General features: G+C 39.2%; 1 protein-coding gene across 1 annotated transcript; it reads left to right on the forward strand.

The window, feature by feature from the left end:
- Window positions 1–1487: 1487 nt before the first annotated feature.
- Window positions 1488–25359, forward strand: LOC150057180 (phosphatidylinositol 3,4,5-trisphosphate 3-phosphatase TPTE2-like). Its single transcript, XM_090341810.1, has 10 exons — window positions 1488–1542; window positions 1822–1903; window positions 2004–2092; window positions 10565–10626; window positions 13170–13250; window positions 16021–16126; window positions 20144–20232; window positions 22349–22441; window positions 25086–25156; window positions 25269–25359. Exons 1-10 carry the CDS (start codon window positions 1488–1490, stop codon window positions 25357–25359), a joined length of 819 nt encoding a protein of 272 aa, XP_090197936.1.

Below are 25359 nucleotides of genomic sequence, written 5' to 3' on the forward strand. Positions count from 1 at the left end.
GACACAGCCACAGTTACTGGAGAAACAAACACAGTGAGGAAGCATCAACAAGTCTGGCCACTTCTGTATGCAGTCAGGCCATGTCCCTTTGCCCCTAAGTCAAGTAAAAGCTACTTTTGCTGGAAAATACAATGTGTTCTTGATCTTAGCCATGCTCCCTTGCAGTCACTTCATAGATATCTAGGGATCCAGGAAGAACAGGATTTATAAAACTGCAAAAGGCAGACTGCTTTCCAAACACAATGCCTTTTCTTGTCATCTTGAAGAGAAAAATCCAGAACTATAAACACTGGCCAGGCCTCCAGAGACAAAGGCTAAGGGCAGGTCATTCAGACTGAGACTTGGACAGATTTAACATGCCTACCTTAATGCCTCCAGCACCATCCTGTTTAATATGAGGGTCTATCTGGAGATAGACAAGAATTAGAAGGCATGAATGCTTGGCTGCTTTGTCCTTCAGAACAAGGGGGGAGCTAGTGTATACTCTTAGGTCAAAAGAAGCATTTCGCAGACTTGAAGAAGAAGAAAATCAGAAGATTAAAGCTGTGACAAAAGCGTTTTCAAAAGTAGACAGCATGTTTTACTAGTATCTTTAAGTAGTTGTACAAAGGAGCCACCTTCAACAATATAGTTTATGAATGTATTTATCTTTTTTAGGAAGTGGCTCGTTTCTTCAACACCAGACATCCTGAGCATTATTTTGTATACAACCTTTGTAGTATGTATATCACTTTAATATATTTGCTACTGTAGATATGTAAGAAAGTCACCTTGGGTATCTTTCATTTAATTGTAAATATTACGTAGTAAGAAGTCAGATCAGAAATCTCTGTAATGCACTGGTGCTGTGTGAGCTTGGCAGCACAACATTCCCTAAGAAAGAGATGGGCCAGTGAGACCGAAGAGGCAGACTTACAGAGGAAGTGCTCAGGAAAGATCTGCTCGTGCTCTTATGCTCAATCAACTCTTCCTGCCTTTCATGCCAGATTGTATCACAGACAATTCAGCAAGTATGTTCTATGATCCACCAGAAAGGGTTGGTGATGAGAACAAGGCGCATGATGAGAAACAACAAAAGAAAACAGAAGAAAGAGAAGAATGTGCCCCCAGTTTCTCTGCTGTGTCTGTCTTCAGTTTTTCTCCTGTCTAGACATTAACACCTGTCTAGATTTTTTTATGGTGGTATGGGGTTTTTTTTGTACTTTATTTAGGGTTAATGTATAGAGGGGTTACAGTTAGATTTTTTTAGGTAATGGTTACATTACTTCTCAAACCGTGATACCCCTTCTCATGTTTTTGTCTCCCTTTCACTGTCCCCTGATTTCCCAATCATGATTTTTATGTACATTTTTATTGCATTTTATTGTCAGAATAAACATTTAATGATATTTTCACGGACTGAGCATTTAGACAGCACCATTAACCTCTGCTTAGTGGTACCTATGTAGTATGATAGAATAAGCAGTCTAGAAGATAGAATAAGCAGAATGCAGGATGATAGGATATGCAGTCTGGAAGATCGAATAATCACTCTGTTAGAAGGTTAAAGGTAAGGAATATAAAGCATGAGCTGATTTTAGATTACTTGGGATGAAAAAGTCTTTAAGGACAAGAATCTGTCCCTAACGTCCTTCATGTCTCTTTGGCTCTTTGGTCCACTGGTCTGCCTGTGTTCCTCTCAGGACCTTTGTGCTGGTGATGTTAAAAATCATTTTAGAACAATGGAAAGGAGATAAGAATTCCTAAGAGAAATTTTAAACTTCGTTCCTAACTTTCATGTCAGTAGGCATACAGCTCTGACACATATCTCATTTCTTTCAGGCGAACGGTCTTATGACCCAAAATATTTTCATCACCGTGTGCAGAGAATAATGATACATGACCACAATGTCCCCACTCTTGAGTAAGTCTGATGCCACACTGATGGTCAGAAAAGCACTAAATTCACTGGGCTTGAAATTTGGGAATGAATTTTAATTAACTAAAAATTTTTGTTAAACCAGAGAGATGGTTTCCTTCTCTAAAGAAGTCATTGCCTGGTTATCCAAGGATCCTCACAACATCATCATAATTCACTGCAAAGGTGGAAAAGGTAATGATGCTTTCCTTTCTGTCTCCTTTGTAAAAAGATAGTTGGGAATAAATATTGACGGGCAGTAGGAAGATACCTACTGCTACTCCTCAGATAGATTCATTATTGCTAACATATTAATCTTGTGTTTAAAGGACGAAAGAAGCAAAGAATACTAAAAGAAAATAGAGAAGGGGAGGGAAGAACAAAGGAAAAACTAATGTAAAGAAGGGAGGACAATGAGCTACTTCCCTTAATTGCTGATTATATGGGTTTCTTCCATTTTGGTTTACCCATGTATACCTGCCTCCCCCAAACAGTGTTCAACTTCAGGATGGTATTGCATTTGTATCTCATTTGCAGCGATGCCTTTTTCTTCTTTAGCTGACAATGCTGCACTTGTGTATCATGTAGATGTAATACTTTCCTCTTTATATACAATGGGGAATGCTGAATGAAGCTAGTTGACAAATGCATTCTCGCCTTGGGCTTTTAAGATGCTCTTCCCCGTTACCTAGTGACATTGAGAATTGTTTCATAAATCTGTTGGCCACTTTAAGGTTTCGTTTTCAGAAATGTCTTTCCAAGTACTGTGTCCTACCACACTGCCTTTTGATTCTTGGGAGTGTGGGGTGATTTTGTATTGTTTCTTGGCATTACTATGGTTGGAACCCAAGGCCTCACACGTCCTGGGGCCCTTTACTACTGGAGCCACTTACATTCCTCATACCTGTTTGCTTTAGTCATTATTCACATTGGTTCTCACTTTTCATCCTGAATCCAGAAAGGCCTAGACTGCGACCCTCTTTAACTTTTTCACACACTTGGCTTCATGGATACGTACTGTGATGCTCTACTTTTTACTTGAGAAGAATTCTTGTATAGATTTGGGCTTGCCTTGAATGACAAACCTCCCCATTGTCTATATCTGAATAGCCAGTAATACAGCCACTATGGCTGGCTTTGTGTTTTGTGAGCATTTGTTTGGTTTTGATTGAGTCAGGATTTCCCTAGTCTCAAGCTCGTTATCTTCCTGCCCTTACCTCTGTGTGCTGAATGGCAGAAATGGCCACCATACCTCCCTCTTTGTCCTGCTTTAGGAAAGGTTAATGTATTGTCTTGCTATTTGTGTTGTTTCTTAACCCATTTTGGAGATTCTCTGGTTCCATAGCGTATACCTCTTTGCTCAGCTGATTATCTACTTTATTTTAAAAATTTTAGTGTATAGAGGGGTTACAGTTATATTTGCCAGATAGAAGGTGCCAAACTTCTCACACATCTATATCCCGTCTCATGTTTTTGTCCCCATTTCCCTCTGCCCAACCCCTCCCCTGATTTTTCCCCCCCTATATCAAATACACAAGTAAACATCTAGATAATATACCAGGTAACAAAGTGGGATACTGTAACAATATGAGATTAACCAAAGGGCAACACAAGAGTAGAGAGAAGAACATAATACATTACAATAACAGTCACTTATAATTAAGCTCTTGTTTCCATGTCCTGGTAGTCCATTAATTTGGCCTCATCCTATATGGCATTATGTGTGTAGGATTTGAGCTACTGTATTCCTCAGCTAGGGGATGCCCCTAGGGGCATCCTAGATGTATACTAATTATTACAAATGGGAATCCATTGAGCCTATGTTTCTTTCAGTACTTCACTTAATATGATATTTTCCAAGTTTTTCCATTTCCTTACAAATCGTGTAATGTCGTTCTTTCTGATGGTGGCATAGAATTCCATTGTGTATAAATACCACATCTTGGTGTTTCAATCATCTACTGAGGAGCATATGGGTTGGTTGCATACCTTTGCTATGGTAAATATTGTGGCAATGAACATTGTTGTGCTAATGGCTTTAGTATGTCCTTGTTTCTGGACTATTAGGTAAATGCCAAGTCGTGGAATTGCTGGGTAATGGGGTGATCTACGTTGGTTGCCTTTTGAGGAACTGCACACTGCTTTCCATAGTGGTTGAACGAGCTTGCACTCCCACCAACAGTGTAGTAATGATCCCTTCTGGCCACATCCCAGCCAGCATCTGTAGTTATTGCATTTCTTGATCATGGCCATTCAAAGTGGAGTGTGGTGGAATCTCAAAGTTGTTTTGATTTGCATTTCTTTTATGGTTAGAGAGGTTGAGCATTTCTTCATGTGTCTATAGGCCATTCTTATTTCTTCTTCAGAGAAGACTCTAAGTCTTGGCCAATCTTTTTCTAGGATGGTTATTTCTTTGGAGCTTAATTTTGGAATGATTCATTTTTTTTAGCTGTAGGTATATTTTAGATATGAGGCCTTTGTCTGTTGTATGATTAGTGAAGATCTTCTCTTCCTCTGTGGGCTTTCTATTTAACCTGCTACCTATGTCCTTTGACGTACAGAAGCTCTACAATTTAATGCATTCCCCTCTGTCCTAGCTATATTTAATTTTTTGTGCTTGTTTGGTCTTTATTAACAAAGTTTCAACCTGTGCCAGGGGGACTTAGTGTATCTCCCATTCCTTCTTGTAAAGTTTTTAAGACCCATTTGGAACTAATCCTAGTGTAGGGTGACATAGAAGGTACCAACTTTAATTTTCTGGAGGTGCTTAACCAGTTCTGCCAGCATCACTTGTTGAAGAGGCTGTCTTTCTTCCATTCTATTTTTTGGGCTCCCTTATCAAAGATTAAGTGGCCATAGGTTTGTGCGTTGATTTTTGGGCCTTCAATTTGATTCCATTTTTCCTCTGTCCTATTCTTGTGCCTGTACCAAGTTGTTTTGATTACTGTAACTTTGTAATAGAGTCTGAAATTTGATATTGATATTCCCTCAGAGTTGCTCTTTCTGCTATATAGGGTCTTTTATTATTCCATATGATATTGTGGATTTCTTCTTCAATTTCATTAAAGAATGACATTGGGCTATTGATGATTATTGCATTGAATTTGTACATAGCCCTTGGCAGGATTGCCATTTTCATGTTGTTAATTCTTCCAATTCAGGAGCATGGGAAGTTTATCCATTTCTTCAGATCTGCTTAAATTTCATTTTTCAGGTTTTTAAAGTTTTCATCATAAATGTCCTTTACATTCTTAGTTAATTAATTCCTATGTATTTTATTTTCCTTGAGGCTATTGCAAACGGAGTTGTTTTCCTGATTGCTGCCCCAGTCCCCTCATTGCTGGTATACAGGAAGGCTGTTAATTTTTGAGGGTTAATTTTATACCCTGCTACCTTGCCAAAGTTTCAAATCAGCTCAAGCAACTTGCAAGTAGAATCTATAGATTTCTTTAAATAAAGAATCATGTCATTTGCAAAGAGGGAAAGTTTCACTTCCTCTTTCCCTGTTTGGATCCCCTTTCTACTCTTGCTTCTTTTCTTATTGCTCTGGCTAGGAATTCTATACTATGTTAAAGAGAAGTGGAGAGAGTGGGCATCCTTGTCTCATTCCTGAATTTAGTGGAAATGGCTTTAGCTTTTCACCACTAAGTATAATGCTAGCTGTGGGTTTGTCATACACAGCCTTTATTATACTGAGGAATGTTCCATGGATTCCTAGTTTCTCCAGAGCTTCTAGCATAAAGGGGTGTTGGATCTTGTCAAATGCCTTTGAGACAATCATGGAATTTTTGCCCTTGCTCCTGTTGATGTGTTGAATTATAGGAATTTACTTGCGTCTATTGAACCAGCTTTGCACCCCTGTGCTGAATCCTGTTTGAGCATAGTGTATAATTTTTTTTTCGTAGTGTATAATTTTTTGAGGAGTTGATGAAGATGGTTGGCCAGTATTTTGTTGAGCAGTTTTGCATCAATATTCATCAAAGAGATGAGTCTTTCTTTGATGAGTCCCTATCTGGTTTTGGGATGAGGGTTAGGGTGGCTTTGTACAATGAGTTTGGCAGAAGAGTGTTCACTTTCAATTTCATTGAAGAGCTTGAGGAGTATTGGTGTGAGCTCTGTTCTGATGGCCTCATAGAATTCAGCTGTGAATTCATCTGGCCCTGGGCTTTTCTTGGATGGGAGGTCTCTTATTGCCATTTCTATTTCGGGACTTGACATAGGTCTGTTTATTTGGACTAGGTCTTCTTGGTTCAGCTTGGGTATGCTAATATTGGCTAGAAATTCATTCATCTCTTCTAGATCCTCAAATTTGTTGGCATAAAGTTAGAAATGTATTCCGTTATGATGTTCTGTACCTTGGTAATTTCTGCTGTGGTATTTGCATTCTTATTTATGATTTAGTTTAATTTTGTTTTGTTTTGTTTTGTATTTTGGGGGCCTCAAATCTAAACTATATCAGCAGCTCAAAAAATTGAATGACTCCAAAACTAATCTCCAAATTAACAACCATCCCATTAAAAGATGGGCCAAAGGCGGGGAGTTTGGCCTAGTGGTTAAAGTGCTTGCCTAGCATGCACAAAGACCCGGGTTCGATTCCTTGGTACCACATACATACAAAAAAGCCGGAAGTGGTGCTGAGCTCTAGCTCAAGTGGTAGAGCTCTAGCCTTGAGAAAGTCCAAGGACAGTGCTCAGGCCCTGAGCTCAAGCCCAGGACTGGCAAAAAAAAAAAAAAAAAAGATGGGCCAAAGACTTACAGAGAGTCTTCTCTGAAGAAGAAATAACAATGGCCTATAGACACATGAAGAAATGCTCAATATCTCTGGTCATGAAAGAAATGCAAATCAAAACAATTCTAAAATTCTACCTCACTCTAGTTACAATGGCCAGGATCAAGAAATCTAGTAACAACCGATGCTGGAGGGGATGTGGCCAGGAGGGATCACTACTACACTGTTATTGGGAGTGCAAACTTGTTCAACCACTATGGAAAGCAGTTTGGCATCTCCTCAAAAGACTAAACATAGATCACCCCATGATCCAGCAATTCCACTACTTGGCATTTACTCAATTGTCCAGAAACAAGGACATACTAAATCCACGAACCCAACAATGTTCATCGCAGCACTATTTACCATAGCAAAGATATGGAACCAAACCAGATGTCCCTCAGTTGATAAGTGGATCAACAAGATGATGTGGTGTTTATACACAAGGGAGTTCTATGCTGAGGTCAGAAATAATGACATTGTCCCACTTGTAAGGTAATGGAAAGACTTAGAAAAAATCATATTAAGTGAAGTAAGCCAGACTCAAAGGAATATATGCTCAATGGTTTCCCTCATTTGTCATAATAAGTAGAAATCTTGGGCTCTCCTACCAGAGATTTACAATAGAACAAAATCTAGTAAGCACCTCCAGGATGTAGAAACAAAAGCCATATAATGAGTGATTGTTGTCCTTAATGTACCATGTTATGTCTCATCTCTTTTGCTGTCCCTTGGTTGTCTCATATTATTACAATATTTCACCTTGTTATCTGCTATATTTTACATATACTTAACTGGTCATTTGAAATTGGATAGGGAAGGAAGGAAATCAAGATGAATGGGGGGATGGGGGAGGGAAATGGGGACCATGACATGAGAATGGTATCAAAGTTTGTGAAGTAATGCACTTTTTATCTGATAAATATAATGTAACCCTTCTATCAATTACAATAAAAGATGTATGGAAAAAAAGAATCCTGTCATCTGCAAAGAGAGAAAGTTTCACTTCCTCCTTCCCTATTTCAACTTCCTTTATGTTTGGCTCTTGCCTTATTGCTCTGGCTAGGAATTCTAATACTGTATTGAACAGGAGTGGAGAAAGTGGGCATCCTTGTATCATTCCTGATTTCAGAGGAAATGGCTTTACCTTTTCTCCATTTACTTTTATGCTAGTTTATAGGGTGGTGGTGTAAGATATACTGAGGAATGTTCCATGATTCCTACTTTCTCCAGAACTTTTTGCATCAAGGGGTGTTGGATCTTGTTAAATGCCTTGTCTACATCTATTTAGATGATCATGTGATTGTTGTCCTTGCTACTTTTGATGTGATGAATTATATTAACCCACTAGCATGTATTGAACCAGCTTTGGATCCCGGTGATCAGTCCTGTTTGATCACAGTGTATAATTTTTTGATGAGTTGTTGAAGTTGATCGGCCAATATTTTGTTGAGCAGTTTTGCATCAATATTTATTAAAGAACTGGGTCTCTGGATCTCTTTCTTTGATGAGTTCCTGTCTCGTTTTGACATGAGGATTAAGCTGGTTTCATAGAATGGGTTTGGTAGAGAGCCTTCACTTTTAACTTCATTGAAGATTTTGGGGAGTATTGGTGTGAGCTCTTCTTTGAAGGCCTTATAGATTTCAGCTATGAATCCTTCAGGTCCTGGGCTTTTTTGGATGAGAGGTCTCTTATTGCTTTTTCTATTTCATTACTTGAAGTGGGTCTGTTTAGTAGATTTAGATCTTCATGGTTCAGTTTGGTTATTTCAATATTTGCTGGAAATTCGTCCATCTCTTCTAGATTTTCAAATTTGTTGGCATGAAGATTTGACAAGTAATCCCTTGGGATGCTCTGGATATTGGTAATTTCTGTTGTTACCTTGCCCTTCTTGTCTGTAATTTTGTTTATTTAGGTGTTCTCCCTTCATTTTTTGATCTGATTTGGTAAGGGTCTGTCAGTTTTGTTAATTTTTTCCAAGAACCAACTCCTTGTTTGTGGATTCTGGGGTTTTTTGGATTCTTAATTCATTTGATTCTGCTTTACTTTTAATAATTTGTTTCCTTCTACTAGATTTTGGTTGGGTTTGGTACTCTTTTTCCAGCATTTTAAGTTGTACCATTAAATTGTTGGTTTGAGATTTTTCTGTAGTAAAACACACACACACACACACACACACAGCACACACACACACAGAGCTCACCACATCCAAAGTCACAAACAAGATATTCTATAAAATGAGAAGTTACCTTGTAACTTATAAGACCTATAAAACTTACAAAGTAAGTCTATGATTAGTGTTTTGAAGAAGACCCTCCATACTGATTTCTCTAGTGGATAGACTAATTTCAAACCAACCAACAGTATACTAATATAGTTCATTCTCACCTTTCTGTTCCATACTTGCCAGCCTTTGCTGTTTTTTTTTATGACTTCCATTCTGCCTTGGTGTGATGAAATCAGCTCAGATTCTATTTGTATTTTCTTTATGGTTAAAGAAGTTGAACATTTCTTTAGGTATCAATTAGCCATTTGCATATCTTCTGAGAACCAGACCTCAACATGAATGACTTCTCACCTGGCATTTAAGATACTTTGTTTTTGCCTATGTGAAAGTTTCACCCAGGCACTGGTAACCCATGTTACTCAGGAATGTGAGATTTGTGGCAACTCAGGCAAAAAAAAATCCCTAAGATGGTTGTCTCTGTTTAACAAACAAAAGGCTAGAAGTAGAGATAATATGACTGAATTGGTAGAGTACCTTCTCTTGATCAAAAGAAGCCAAAGGAGTTCATGAGTTGAAGCTCCCAAGACATATACTCACGATGAGATCCATCCTCACTGGGAAGGCATGTCCTCAGTCCAAAATATGTGACTCAAATTGGCAAGCTGGAAAAGGCAAAGGCTAAGGAATTGGCTAGTAAGCTGGGTTACATATGCAATGTTGATTTCTCTGATGAAAAATGTGTACTTTTCAGGTGAAAGGGTATGTTAAAAATTAGATTATAAGGATGAATATAGAAAGAGAAAAGAACATATTTTCAAACTTAAATTTTGTAGGACAAAACTAAGATATAAGTAGAAGGTAACAGAAGAGACTTAGAGGATGAGTGATTTGAAGCAGGAAGAAGTCAAGGACTTGCTATAATTGTCAAAGTATTTGCTACAAAACACTATCACACACACCCACACACACCCACACAGGCAGAGGCAAAGAGAGAGGGAGAAGAGAGAAAAGCAGGCATGTAAGCTGAGGTAGAAAGTAAGCAAGAACACTACAGCAAAATACTTAGAATTACATAATCTGAGGAATAGGAATATGCGTATTCATTATGCTTGTCTCTATATTCTTATGTTTGCAAATGTTCACAATACAATTCAAATAATACAATTACATAGGGACTACAGTTCTAGTTGATAATGTGGGTTCCTGCTTGCATTTGCACTCAGCACCTGGCACGTGCTTGGCCAGCATTCTCCCACTTCAGGTATATGCTCAGCTCTGTTTTGCTTCAATGCTTTTTTTAGATAAAGTATCCTACATTTTCCTGAGCTGGCATCAGTCTGAAACCCGTTTCTATGTCTCCCTCCCAATGAGGGCTGTAGATGTGAAGCACCCGGCCCATCTTGCTGGTTGAGAATGGGGTCCTGCTTATTTTGCCTAAGCTGGTTGGAATCATAACCATCCTGATCTTCCCACCTGGGAATCTGGAATTATACATGAGGACCAGAGTTCTTTTCATTACATTAATGAAAAATAAAGTCTTACTATTTCTCAATTGGAAATTTTGAGACAGCAACACTTCAGAAGAAACAGTACCAATACCAAATGCGTATTTGTGAGTGTATTTTTACACTGGAACAAAGGTTTCTTGAACTCATTTCTGCTCTTTTCTAGGACGAACAGGAACAATGATATCTATTCTACTTCTTGCCACTGGCACATTTTTAACCGCAAAGGTAGGAAAAAGGTTTTGATACTTAGTCTTTTATATGTATTGAATTTGCTAGTTCTGAAGCATTCATGGTAAAATATTAAGGAAATGCTTAGCTTATGGTGATTAAGTGAAAGTGAAAGCCTGGATTAATGCAGCCTTGTTTAATATGCAGTTATTTACTGGACTTGTACCCTTGTATTCTTGTTCTGGGCCAAGCCTGTAGTGAGAGCAGTGAGACACAAATGCAAAGGAATGTCCAAATTCAGAATCACTAAGAAGAACAGCATTTTAAGGTATATTTTTTTACCATCTATAAGTAGTTGCCATTCAAACAAGAAGTTTGAGAATTCAGTGCATTGTGAGTAAGGTCACTCGTTCATCATTCTCCTCCCTCCATCTCAACCCACTACTTCCTTCCTACCATTTCTTTAATGTTGTAGGATATACACATGACTTTGTAATTCCGTATTTAAGAAATAAGAATCAACGTTTTCTAAAAAGCTGTATCCTCATTAACTGACTTATGTAATTGTAGCCTCTCTGTATAACACCTTTATAATGAGTTTTAAAAATATTTTTTATTGTAATTAATAGGAGGGTTACATTACTTTCGCCACATAGAAGGTGCATTACTTCGCATACATTGATACCCTTTCTCAAGTCTTGGTCCCCATTTCCCTCCCCCCACTCCCACCCTCATCTTGTTTTTGCCCCTTTCCTATCCAATTTCAAATAACCAAATACGCATATATACAATATATCAGATAACAAAGTGAAATACTATAAAAATATGAGATAACCAAGGGACAGCAAAAGAAATGGGAGATAACATAGTACATTAAGGACAACAATCACTCATTTTATGGCTTTTGTTTCTATTTCCTATAGGTCCTTTCATTTAGCGACATACTGTATGTCCTTATGTATCTAGGTTTTGCTCTATTGCAAATCGCTGCTAGGAGAGCCCAAGGTTTCTACTGATTATGACAAATAGGTGAAACCATTGAGTATATGTTCCTTTGAGTCTGACTTACTTCACTTAATATGATTTTTTCTAAGTCTTTCCATTTCCTTCCAAATGGAGTGATGTCATTCTTTCTGACAGCAGCATAGAATTCCATTGTGTAAAAATACCACATCTTGTTGATCCACTCATCAATCGAAGGGTATCAGAGTTGGTTCCATATCTTTCCTATGGTAAATAGTGCTGCAGTGCACATCGTTGTGCTAGTGGCTTTAGTATGTCCTTGTTTCTGGACGGTTGGGTAAATGCCAAGTAGTGGAATTGCTGGGTCATAGGGGAACTCTATGTTTAGTCTTTTGAGGAGCTGCCATAATGCTTGAATGAGTTTGCACTCCCACCAACTGTGTAATAATGATCCCTCCTGGCCACATCCCCTCCAGCATCTTAATAATATATATATATATACATATATATATAAAGAAATTAGGCACAATAAAAATGTGTGATGGAAAAATATAGTCTTTTCAATAATTGGTATTAGGACTTCCATATGTAGAAAATTAAAATTGGGTAACAAAGTGAGATACTATACCAATATGAGATAACCAAGGGACAGCAAAGGAGATGAGAGACAGCATAGTACATTAAGGACAACAATCATTCATTACATGACTTTTGTTTCACTATCCTGGAGGTCCTTTCAATTAGCTTCACATTATATGTCCTTATGTATCAAGATTTGGCTCTATTGGAAATCTCTGCTAGTAGAGCCCAAGGTTTCTACTGATTATGACAAATGAGGGAAACCATTGAGCCTAAGTTCCTTTGAGTCTGGCTTACATCACTTTGAAAATTGATAGGGAAGGGGGGAAAACCAAGACGGGTGGGGGGTGTGGGGGGGGAGGGAAACGGGTACCAAGACATGTGAAAGGGTATCAATGTATGTGAATTAATGCACCTTCTCTCTGGCAAATACCATGTAACCCTTTTACTAATTACAATTAAAAAAAAAGGTAAATGAAAAAAAAAAAGAAAATTAAAATTGGATCCTTGTTTATCACCATGCACCAATATCAACTCAAATGAATTTAAAGACCTCAAAGTCAGGCCTGAAACATTGAAACTATTGCAAGTTGGAGTAGGAGAAATATTAGAACTGATAGGCATAGGCAGGAACTTTTTGGAAATAGTGGCAAGGCCACAGAAAGTAGGAGAGACTTGACAAATGTGATTATATCAAAATAAAAATTTTCTGCACAGCAAAGAACATAGGTGCTAAACTAAAAAGACAGCCAACAGACTGGTAGATCTTTACCAACAATATATCTGACAAAGTCCTAATATCCAAAATATAGAAGAAGCTCAAAAATTAACATCTCCCCCAAACTAATGAGCTAATCAGTAATTTGGCAAAGGAGCTAGAAAGACCTTTCAAAAAAATAATAAAGTAATTTTTAAAAGAATCAAAGGAAAGGTGGGCATTGTAGACTTGTGCCTGTAATCTTAGCCACTTAAAAAGCTAGGAACTAAGAAAGTTCATAAGTAGCTCTGTCCAAAGAGGACAGATAAGCACTGTGATTGTATTAACCCCTTTTCTGTAGGACAGCCTGGAGTATTTCGGGGAGCGCAGAACTGACAGAAATGTGAGCAGTCAGTTTCAAGGAGTAGAAACTCCTTCCCAAGTAAGTTTCTCTTGTCACAAAGTTATTTATGGGGAAATGTTAGTGGCACATTTAGCCTGGTCGCATCTGTAACCCTTCTTTAACAATCAATGATGGCAGAGGACTTGTGACTCCTAACCATTTCCTGATCTTTGGAGGCCCACATCTGTAGCCTCATAGGCTACTTGGCTTGGTTCTCTGCTGGGGCCTACCGGCAGCAAATTGGGGTTCCTGAAATATGGGGCAGGGACTGGAAACAATAGAAGAGAGACAAACACATGGGGTTGGTAGGTCTGCAGCCCAGGTAAAGACTGCAGCCCCGTTTATCCGCAACTCAAGGCTTATATCCCTCTTGAAACCAGGGAACTTCCAGGTGTTACATTCATATGGTAAATCTCAGGTCATTTAAACAGAATAAGGCCAGAAAACCATAAGACAATAAAGCAATTGTCTGATGCAAATCAAGGTACAGTTTGATTCCACTCTGGCTCCCAACAGTTCTCAACAGAGCATCACACATTCCATTTCTTATTCTTTATTCCCTACAGCTTCTGGAATTGAGTCCCCTCCCAAAAGGAAGGTCAAATATCTGAGGTTTTCTGATGCCTGAAGATGATCTCTGGCTAGTAGATGATCTACTAGCCATTGGTTTCCCTAGAAAGAGAGATTGGATCCTTCACCAGTTTTTGCTAAGGCAATGAGCAATTCAAGGTCTTTAGAACACTGCCAGGATGGTTTTGTGATGACCCCAGTGTAGGGGAAAGAAGAGTGCAGAGAAGAGAAAGAATGAGAGCTCCTCAGACCAAGAATGAGAGATAAAGACACACAGAGATAATGGGAGTATGAAAGAAGAAAACAGAATGAACTGGGAAAATAAGTATTTTACAAATCTTGTTCCAGCAGACATTATCATATACTTTCATTCCATATTCTTAACATTGTTTAAACTATCCACTGTTGTCCTATTTTCCTCTGATAATACTTTATTATGAAAATATGAAAAATCCCAATTATATTGGATTGGAGTATTGGTCACTATAAAAAAAAATAACTGACCAAAGAACTTAAAGTGGGGAAAGATTCATTTGGGCTCACAGTTTCAGGATTTACTTTAAGGCCACTTGATCCCATTGCTTTGGGCCTACACTAACACTGAACAATCATGTCAAGGAGGCGGGTATTGTGGAGAAGGATTGCTCACCTCAAGGTTCCCAGGAAGCTGAGGAGAAGGAAGGGTTTGCGACATGATCCATCCTTCCAGTGACTTCTTTGGTTTCATGAGGCCCCAACTCCTATCATTTTCCCCACCTCCTACTAATGCTTTAAATTTAGGAAGCCCTCAACGAATGAATCTGTGGATAAAGTGAAAGCCTCATAATATAATTACTTCCCCATACCCACCTCTGAACGCTGCTGGTATACTGGGGATCAAGCCTTCCACCTATGAGCCTTTTAAGTGCACATTTCATATCCAAATTCTAACACACAAAGATGGAACCATACAGTGTATTCTGCAATCATCATCCCAACCTAGAGTCATGCTTTGTTTATTACTTCCCCACTCTTCTCAAACCCTGGGTCACCCTTCCTACTCTTCTTTCCTCAACCAGGATTACTTTGAAGGAAATTCTATTCATCAGGTCCTTTTACCTCACAAGAAGTTTGGCATGACACCCAACATATGCACTCTTAAAAAAAAATCCAACAACTGCAAAGCATCTACCCGACACTGATGACTGGCACCTGTCTGTATTTCTAGATACAGGCTGAGATTTGAGAATGGTGTTTCAAAGCCAGCCCTGGCAGGAAGTCCTTTCATTCTTAGTTCTAATGAAGAACCAAAACAGCCTGAGTTGGAGATGAGAAGTGGTATAGCACTGCCCTATTGCATCTTGCATTGCCCTATTGCATTTTCAGGCATCTTTCTCACTATTGCCCTTTCATTGTTTGCCCATCCTGGGGCTTAAACTCAGTGGCCTGCTGCTCAGTAGGCTTGACCTCTTCATAAGTGGCACTTTATCAGGGGAGCTAGATCTCTAGCTCAACTTCTGGCTAAGTATATAGAGATGGATTATCTCAAAGTTTTCAGCCCTGGCTGGCATTATTCTTCAGTCCTCTCAGCTTCTGCCTCCTGAGTAGCTTGGATTACAGACATCAGCCACTCGCATGCAGTACAAGTGCTTTTACTAATTGGAAATGTGGCAGTTCACTTTCTGAACTCTTCTCAGTTGGTTCATCATCAGACATCTGGAGTTTCTCAAAGAGAATTCTAAGAAATCCTGTTTGAGCAACTTGCTAGGAGCCAAACAGTATTGAAAGGTTCCCTTACCAAAAAAAAAAAAAAAAAAAAAAAAAACCATATTGGAGAAAAAGGCAGATAAAGAATCTCTTCTCTGTAGAGGACCCCTCACTAATGGTACAGAATCATCTAGTGCAGCTATGTGGAGATGTCATTCCTCCTGATGAGGAACTATCTCCCAAACCATAGTCCTTTCTCTAGTGCATGACAACAGATTTTGTCATCGCTGTTTCAGCACCTTCACTGTTCTCATGGTCATAAGCAAGCCTAGAAGCAAGGGCTTGTTCTTTCCATGTTACTGTCTGCAAGTCTCAACTGGGCTCTTTTTCCACAATGAGGAAAATACCTAAGAATGTTGATAATGTAAGGGCTCATTCTAAATGTTGTCTTCCTTTCTTACTGCTGTTCACAAGCTGAAAAAGGGAAGGAGATTAGGATACTGACTTTACATCTGGCATTCCCACTAAAGTGGAGGCTTTTGTTGCTTTACAGAGTCGCTATGTCCGCTACTTTGACATCTTGAAGAATGTGTTGAACTTGGAAATGCCAGTGAAAAAACCTCTTAAAATTGTGAAGTTTGTGATTTACTCCATCCAAGGTAAGTGCTTTAGAAGGGAAGGAGAAGACAAGAGGATGTGCGATCCACTATTTGGGAGGGTTTTGCTTATGTTATGCAAATGATCCTACATCACAGCTAAGTGTCAATGCATGTGACCTTCTCCCTCTTGAGCTGCCATGTCAGCTCTCCTTAGATGCCTCTCTTATCCCTTACCCATTTCCACTTGAGGGGAGGTTCTACCGCTTGTGTTCTGTTCTCGATGTTCTTGTCTCAACCTAGGATAGATTTTTTTTCATAGGAGAAGAGAAGATTAAAGAACCCAGTAGAGTCCTTCTTTCTCAGACTCATTTCTCCTTCATGGTTCATCTCAGCATTGCTGGCCCTGCCTCATTTTCTTGGCCAGTCCTTCCAGCGGCCCTTTCTTCTCAGAACTATAGTCTTTTCCCTCTTTCCTCCTCCTCTAAGCATCTCCTCACTATCTTCTCCATCAGGATGCCTTATTTTATTTGTTACCACCTTTGGCCAGGTCATATGCTAGCATTCAGCTGGGGTTGTGAGCAGAAAAGAGAAATAAGTGCTTAGATTTTAAAAAACCAACTACAATGCAGGGGTTCTCAAGGCTCTTTACCTAAAAGCCTCCTTACTGAGAAGGCTGACATGTGGAGGACCACAGTTTGAAGCCATCCCAAGCCACTCTGAGTCTCCAATTGCAACCAAAAAAAGCAAAATGGGGGCATGCCTCAAGTGATAGAGTGTCAGCTAGACAAGCTGAGCAGGTTCAAGACCCAGACTTCAAACTCTGCTACTTGCAATTACAAAAGTTAGACTCTGTTGCAGGCCAGGTTTAGGTAGTACAGACAAGGTTCCTAGAGGGCAGCACTTGGATTCCCCTGATTGCCCTTGTTTGACACTCACACCTGAATCTCCATGGACATAGAACAGGTTTGGAGAACTTGTTCTTCTACTAGACTCCTCTAGCAACTGCCAAGTTGGTGCTGTTTCCAAGATATCAGACTGTCTAGTTTAGACTTCCCAATATTGCTGGAAAGACTGGCACAGACCACCCAGTTCTCCAAAGTTTTCCCCTGGGTTCTCCATCTCAGTCTTCCCACAACTGGGACTACAGGCTTGGGCCGCTCTACTCTTTTCCTAGATGAAGTCTCTCTTTACCCAGGCTGGACTAGAAAAATAGTAAAAGAGGTTATTTATTTAGAGCTAGAAACCTAAACATGTAGAAGAAGGTGAGACAGAGAATTTTCACTTCATTTTGTCTGTATTTTGTTGGTGGGTGTGTGGGGGGATCATGGGATTCCAGCCCAACCTGTGAGTTGTACCTGAACTCTTCAGCTCAAGGCTACGACCGTACCCCTGTTCCTGGGTGTTGTCCCTAAGCTCTGCAGTACCCTTGAGCCAAGCCCCACTTCCTGTTTTCTGGAGGTTAGATGGAGATAAGAGTCTCGGGTCCTTTTGTGCCCAGGCTGGCTTTGAACCTTGATCCTCAGATCTCAGACACTAAGGAGCTATGGTTACTATGGAAGCCACTGAGCCCAGCTTTGCCTGTATTTTTCAAGGATGAAATTCCTTTGTGTGATGTAAATTGTTTAAATGTGAGGCTTAGCACATTGTACTTGTGCATTTCAGTGGCTTATTGCTAGAGGATATCAGTAGAAAGCAGTTGGACAACTGGAACAAGGGAGAGGAGAGTGCAGCAAAAGCCATGTTTCCATCAGAAATCTTTCTGATGATAGTGTTTGATCCATGAAATTAAGAGACACCAAAACAAGGCAAGATGAAAACCCAATCAGACATGCTTCATGTTAATGTGAAATAGGCAAGGTTGAAAGGAAAAACTTCATTGTGGACTCTGAAACCAGATCTTGGAGGAAAGGCTAAAGGAAGAGGGGCCATTTGAACTGAGGAAAAGGTCACACACCCTGGGTTCACGTTGGTTATCCTAGCTACTTAGGAGGCTGAGAACTGAGGATTGTGGTTTGAAGCCAACCCAGATAGAAAACACTTATCCCCAATTAATTATAAATATTCCAAAGTGAAAGAGTGTCCCATCCAGCGGGACATCAACTAGGGCCAAGAACCTAGAGGGAGGAATGAAAGGAACAGGAGACATGAAGAAGGCAGCAAGACAAGCATCCTGATCAAGCTGCCAATTTTATTTTTCACACAAGGGTTTATATGCCTCTTCAGGAGAGGGATTGGGGTATAGGAACTGCTCGGGGGAGGGGGTCCGGTAGTAGGATGTTTGCTTGGGGTAGAGGCCAGGTAGTAGGATGTTTGCATATCAACACAAGCAGGCATGTGTTGCTTAGTGACCTACTTACAAGATGCAAGCACATTCTTACAGTAAGAATTCAGGGAGGGGGAGAATGTCCCCGATCTCCTCCCGTCATCTTGAAATAAGTGAGGGGCAAGGATTTAGGCAATATCTGAATTATGGTAGGCATTAACCTGAGAGGGGGGACAGAGGCCCTGATTCCTAGAATGGAGGCCATGTTGAGGAAGAAGCAAGACCCACTGGCTCATGTATCTGTCTATCTGCTGAGGCCAAGCATCTTTTTGCGGGGGAATGGTTTTCATAGATGCCAACCTCCATGCTATTGGGGGTGTCCCTCAGGAGACCCCGAGACTGATGGCTGTTTAGGCTGTCTCCTCGCAGTCTTAGCTGCACCTCATGCAAATGCTTACACCTGTCAACGGTAGATGCATATCCCTCGGGTGGGGATTACGGTTCCTCTGAGGGCCCCATAGTCCTCATACCCATTTAGCATCTCCCTCATCTAGGCTGTTCAGCACTGGATGGAAAATTCACCCATCCAGAGTCACCATAATGGCTGGAACCAACTAGGGGACTTTGAGTTTAGCACAGAATGTCCCATCACCAAGAGTTTTTGGTTCCAGTCCTCTCAGGAAACGGCTGTGGGGTGGTGGTAGAATCAGGCAGAACAGAATATGTGGCAGCAGTTTCATCTCTCAGTAACTCCAATGGAATGTCACACCTCCTGCTGGGTTGCCTGCAAATTTCTGCACAAACTGGTTAAAGAAGCTAAACCTAAGGCCTGACTTCGGTGAATTTTCCCAATGATTCCCTGGTTGCTTTTCCTGAGCACACTCATTTTGTCAGGCTGACAACCCATTAGTTTTTTTTTAACCTTTTCTTTTTTTAAAAAAAGAATTTATTAACGTTGATTTTTACATCATATTTTAAATGACAAGTTCAACATACAAGTGTTCAAGGAGGCAATCTCTATTTACAATCACTGGGACTTAGTATTTAGAACGTAATCACAATGAAGCTAAGGTTTGTACGTCATAGAAACACATTAATTTATGAAATAAAACATTATGTCTATAGAGTCATAGGTTTTTATGTCTATATAGAGGAGGAATTTAGATTAATGTGGAGAGAATAGGGGAATGCAGCCATAATATTTAACAACATATATCCTAGGGATATATGAGCCTAGGGAAATGGAGAAGATAGGATAGGGGTTGATATATCCATCAAGATATATTGTACTTATAAACTGATTGGTTAATGTAAACCCATTTGCGTAACCACCTAAGATACTAAAAGTATAAGTTAAAATGGCATAGAACTATTTCTCTCTAATGTACACAAACAGGATTGTTTGGGTATACCTGACCAATATTATCCTTGATATTGATTTATAAATTTGACTTAGAGAAAATTAAATTTAGATTATTATTATTATAGAACTCTAAAGGTAGCATTTCATAAGCAAGAAATTCTGGAAGCTCCCAATGTTTTTTTTTTTTCCTAGAATGGTGATGTAGTAAGAATTTATCTTGTAGAAGATTAAGATATAATGATTTTTCTCTTTCTTTGCAATATTGTGAACTGCTTTAAGAGGCAGAAACCATTTGTAAAGGACAAATTCTATGCAAGATCAAATGATTAACTAAACCCACAACCTTAGCTGGCCAATATTTTCTCTCTTTATTCTCCATTGAGTTAACTGGCAAGACATTTTGCTCTGTACTCTAACAAACATATACGTTTTCTTTTTCACTTTTATGCAGGAGTAGGAGAAGGTAATGGAGCAGACCTGAAAATTGAAATAATAATGCAGCACAAGACTGTATTTACTTGTACTCGCCAAACCTGCACGGTGAGCCAAAGCTCATAAATGAGAATTCTCATGTTTGTTTCAAAGCTCCCAGTCAAGTGGCATGATGGTCTTCCCCAAAGTAACACTCACCAAAAAGAGACAGCTCTTGCCCTCTGTCACCATTCCAGTTGGCATTGCTTAGTTCAGATGCAAAGCAGAGCCTTGTTCCAAACAGTTTCTGAAAGATATTGTCAAACTGTGCTTCAGTTTAGTGCTGCTTCGAATTCACTTGTGCCCACAAATGCTAAGAATGTCCCCAGGAATTACTCGAGGCTTTAAATGCATACATCATGTCAGTATTTGCCATATGATCTTCCTTTTGATCATTTTGATCATGTATTACAAAGCTCTGATTCTCAAATGCAGTGTTCTTGAAAGTCACCTTGGCACTTGTGGAAGTGGAAAGTCATAGGTTCAAAGAGTGATGCAGAATCTGTCCACTCAGCAATGGGCTCAGTGACTGTCATTGAGATGTTTTGTTGGCTGTCACCTTGAGATCAGTAGAGACAGCATATGGACTGAGGAGATGCCTCTTTACCCACAGCCATTTCTGAAATGTTCAAGAAATTCTCAAGACTGTGTACCTTTTCTAGGAGAAATTGGCAAATTTCCTTTTTAATCCCAAAGGAAGCTTTCAGAATGATTCCCAGGTTCCTGTTGTAACTTCTGTACATGCACACAAGTGTAGTGTGTTGTGAGGTTTAGGTAATATATTTGAATTTAATCTCTAATCTATGAGTTATCAAATCAGTGTAAAAAGTGACCATTTTCAAACCACTTTGTCACATAGGACACTGATCCCATCAATTCTTAGCCCATATTTATTCTTATTTTCCTGGATTTTAAGCTCTGAATACATAACAACCCTAGTGTAGCCAAGCTATTTCCATCGATATCTGGACCTACAAATTCCCATTAGAGAAGACTGACTCATCTGTTTGGCACATGGAATAAAATTCTCATTTTCATTGATATTTTTGCTGGTTTCTCTTCTCAGGCCTATATTATTCCTCCTTTATTAAAATCCTCCAATGACCAACTGAAATTCTACTTTCTAGAATATGCTTTGTTATTCAAACTTTCTGCTGTATACTGCCCTCCCATAGGACACACTTGCATACTTCCTTATAAAGCTTAAAAACAATATATTATTTTCATATTGTTCTGTATGTAGAAAACTTCCTGAAAACTTGAAAATCACGTGAGAGTCTTCTGTGGGTATGTTTCTTGAAGCCTAGCATAGCTTTCTTCTTATTCTATGATGGTATATGAATATCAGAGTAATACATGGGATGATATCATAGTTGTTAATCCCCAAACTTGACCTGTTTGTGGTCATTCCATTCACTGGAATGGCTCATTGACCTCATCAGCAACATAATATTTGTCATGAAAGTGGGGTCAATTATTCATTGCTTCTTGAACATCAATATACTGTTTCAGACTGAAGTTAAAAGCGCATCCTTAAAAGAATATAAAAATCGGATGATTCACATAGAACAGTAATGTGTATTACATTAGAAACTCCTGGTCATATAGGATGAGACTAAATGAAAGGATCTCTAGGATATTGAAACAAGAGCTTTATCTTGTGTGATTGTGGCTCTTAATGCACTCCGTTATTCCTCTTCTGTTTAGTTTCCTTCTGGTTAATCTCATACTGTTACTGTATCTGACTTTGTGACCTGGTATATTGTATGTATGTTTATTTGATTATTTAAAATAGGAAAGAGAAGTGGGGAAACAATATGATTGGGAGAGGTGTTGGGGGAGGAAAATGGGGACAAAACCATGAGAGGTGGTATCAATGTGTGAGAAGTAAGACACCTACTATCTGGTGAATATAACTGTAATCCCTCTATACATTACAATAAACAAAAAGACACTTGTCAAAAATGAATACTTTGCTTCTCAAGTGTAGTCTTAAGATAGCTATCAAACATTTGGAGCCCAGTACCTTTACCACTTCAGAAAAAAATTACTGCTATTTTCTATATGAAATTACCGAGCTATGAAATTATGAGTATATAATGGATTAAGGATGATTTCATGAGTGAAAAAGAATCCTAATCGCTGGCAACACTTTGAGTTCCTAATTCCATGTGTTCATTAACAGGTTGTCCATGATATTGATACAAATAGAGCAATCTTTTTGGTGCCCAACTGTCCGGACTTATGTGATGATGTAAAAGTAAAATTTTCTTCTTCGGTGAGTCCTCAAGTATCCTGCATGATTGGATGCTCTTTTGTTTGGTCTGGGTTTGCGATTCCTTTGCTGCAGTTCCCTACAATAGAAAGGACAGATAAAAATGCATGTCTCGGGAAGGGGAGGAAAACACAAAACAAAGTCATCAGGATTTCTTGTATATATTTAAAATATTTCTGATCACTTTCTTCTGAATTGTAAGCAATTGATATCTGTTACTTATCAAATGAGAAAAGTATGAAAGCAAAGATGCTAAAAAGAAACCGACATTGTTGACATTCCATAAGAGTAATTACAGTTATGTTGTCTATCTTTTAAACACGCCATGATCAGTGTGTTTACCAAATGTGAGGGAGATTTTACTTTCCTGTCCATAATTATCTATTGACTTGCTATCATTAGTATGACTGTGTAATTTTAATGGATCAGCCGTACATGTCATGTCTGAGTGTCATATATGACTATAGTGATTGTCTATGAAATCATCTATTCCTACTCTGAGTAAGAACGTCCATGTGTTCTGTATGCCCTCCTTCATTACCTGCTTGCTCACTGCTGAGCAGTCTTAGGTACTGAGATGTGAATGTGAATGCTGAAGCAAGTGACCACCTGGGAAGTCTCTCCATTTCAATGTTTCCCCTTGGATAACAGAACCACTGTGAATTCTTGCTTAGCTAGTGTCTCTAAACAAACACTGTGGTTTTTCTCCCTGGTGCAGGGGGTCTTGATGAGAGCTAGTTTTGTGATTATTAAGGGTTAAGATGGGATGGCATGCTTGTGAAAAATGAGGAAATTATTGATTACTGGTTTGTTTTGTTTTTGGCCATACTTTGGTTTGGATTTTTGCTTGGTTTCCTTGCTTGGCTAAACATCTATCACTCGAGTCATGCCTCCAGCCCTGTTTGTTTGCTGGTTAACGTGGAAACAATATTTTACTTTTTGCCATGGCTGACTTTGATCCTCCAGATCTCAGCTTCTTGTGTAGCTAGCCATCACCAATATTGATGCCTAATTATTCAAACTAGCTGTCAGTTATGGAAAGAGATGTGAGTTCTATGTCTTTGGGCTGACTCTCAAGGACTCTGTCTCTGGACAGGACCATACATTCCAGCTTTGTTGTGATGGAGCTCCAGGTGAAATGGCTGTGGATGCTGTACAGTGTGTCTTTCACAGGATGATTGTTTACCCTGGTGGGGAGTGGCTTCATGTCTAATTGTCCCACTGGTGACCATGGATCCTCCTCACAGGAAACTTGTTTGTACTGACAGATGACCTATAGCTGCTGTCTGACTTGTTGTGTTTTGACTTTCTACCAAATTAATCACTCTAGGAAAACCCTGAATAGAGCAGGTTGTATATGCTTATTACATAAGTCACCAACAAAGCATGAAAACACAACACAGTGAATAAGAGAAGCAGTTTATGACAGAGAAGGGAAAGGCAGCACATCTTGCAGGGCCAGTGGATGGAGGGGAGCCATCCAGGGGAAACTGACACCTGACCAGTGGAGGGACACAAGGCAACCTTAGAAGCAAATAACATTCTCTTGGGGGCCAGGTGTGACCTTACCAGGTTTTCCATGGGAGGTTTCATTGTGGTCCAAGGTGCTGTAACACAAGTAGTCACTATGACATATCTTCAGAGGTCCCTGGTAGTATGGAGTCACTAGGTCAAGTGCATTGTATCTGCTGTCACATAGACAGGTGATCACTAGAAAATGGGTGCATGAGACAGGTGTCTAGCTCATTCCCACTGAGGAACTGAGAGGTAGCAGAGACTGGAAACTGTTGGGGGTGGCTGTGCCCTGATTCTGGTATTCCAGCCTAACATAGTCAAAATGAAAGCAGAACAAACAGAAAGGATGAAGAATTCACCACAGTATGTTTGGTGTGTGTGTGTGTGTGTGTGTGTGTGTGTGTGTGTGTGTGTGTGTGTGTAAACATAGGTCTTTAGTTGATTCTTTAGTGGTGTTCTAATCAGATTGAGAGATCATTGTCTATATTTATCATATAAAAACATCCCTGAAGTTGAATTGGTGCCAAATGGTCATTCTATGTTTAACTTATTGAGAAACCCACAGACCCTTTTCTACCATTGCTTTCCCATTTGGCATTTGTGTCAGCAAGGTCTGAGGACTCCAGTGGTCTGTGGTTTTGCTGAATTTTGTTGGTGATCGTAGTGGGTGAGACAGTAGAAGTCCAGTTCTGCTCTGCATGTGCTTGCCACCTTTGGGGTATACTCTCTGACTAACTGAAGTATATGCTCAAACCCTTGGTGTTTGTTGCATCTGCTTTTGTTTTTCAGACATTAGTTTTTGAATTAAAAATATGTGAATACAAGATCCCATCCAGATACAAAATATGCCTATGTTTCCCTCTATTTTGGTGCTACATTTTTTCACCCTGATTATGTCTTTTAATGAAATCCAACTGAACACTTGTTTTCTATTTCATTGTAGTAATTTTGATCCTTTATATTTTTAATGAAAAAGTATTCTCTTCAAGCCTCTGAGTACATTGTAATAGGATGTTGCAATTGATGTACACAAAAAGGCAGAAGGAAGGAACGTCAACCCCAATGCAATTATTAGTTTTTGGTATCCATTTTATTATACAAATCACCTCTTTCTTTAATCATGTGTTTTTAGAAGCTTCCTAACTATTATGATGACTGTGCATTCTTCATGTGGTTCCATACATCTTTCATAGAGAAAAACAGGTAAGGACAGATTGTAAGACAGATTGGCAATTCCTTTGCCTACTATACTAAGCTCATTTTCTACAAAAATAAAGAATTGCTTAAGCAAACATTTCCTATCCCCTACCATAAGGCAATGTGTCAGTGAAGAGGCAATTACCCAGATCATAGTAATGATCAAGTTCTCTCACGAAGTGTACATCTACCCGGTTCCTGGAATATAG

The sequence above is a fragment of the Megascapheus bottae genome, chromosome 11 (genome assembly GCF_031878675.1).
Source record: "Megascapheus bottae isolate mThoBot1 chromosome 11, mThoBot2.hap1, whole genome shotgun sequence".
NCBI classification, from domain to species: Eukaryota; Metazoa; Chordata; class Mammalia; order Rodentia; family Geomyidae; genus Megascapheus; species Megascapheus bottae.

Coding starts and splice junctions, on each gene's coding strand:
- LOC150057180 (XM_090341810.1), top strand. CDS start 1,488: ATGCAGGATGATAGGATATGCAGTCTGGAAGATCGAATAATCACTCTG. Junction 10,627..13,169: donor GCACATTTTTAACCGCAAAG/GTAGGAAAAAGG, acceptor CCTTTTCTGTAG/GACAGCCTGGAGTATTTCGG. Junction 13,251..16,020: donor GAGTAGAAACTCCTTCCCAA/GTAAGTTTCTCT, acceptor GTTGCTTTACAG/AGTCGCTATGTCCGCTACTT.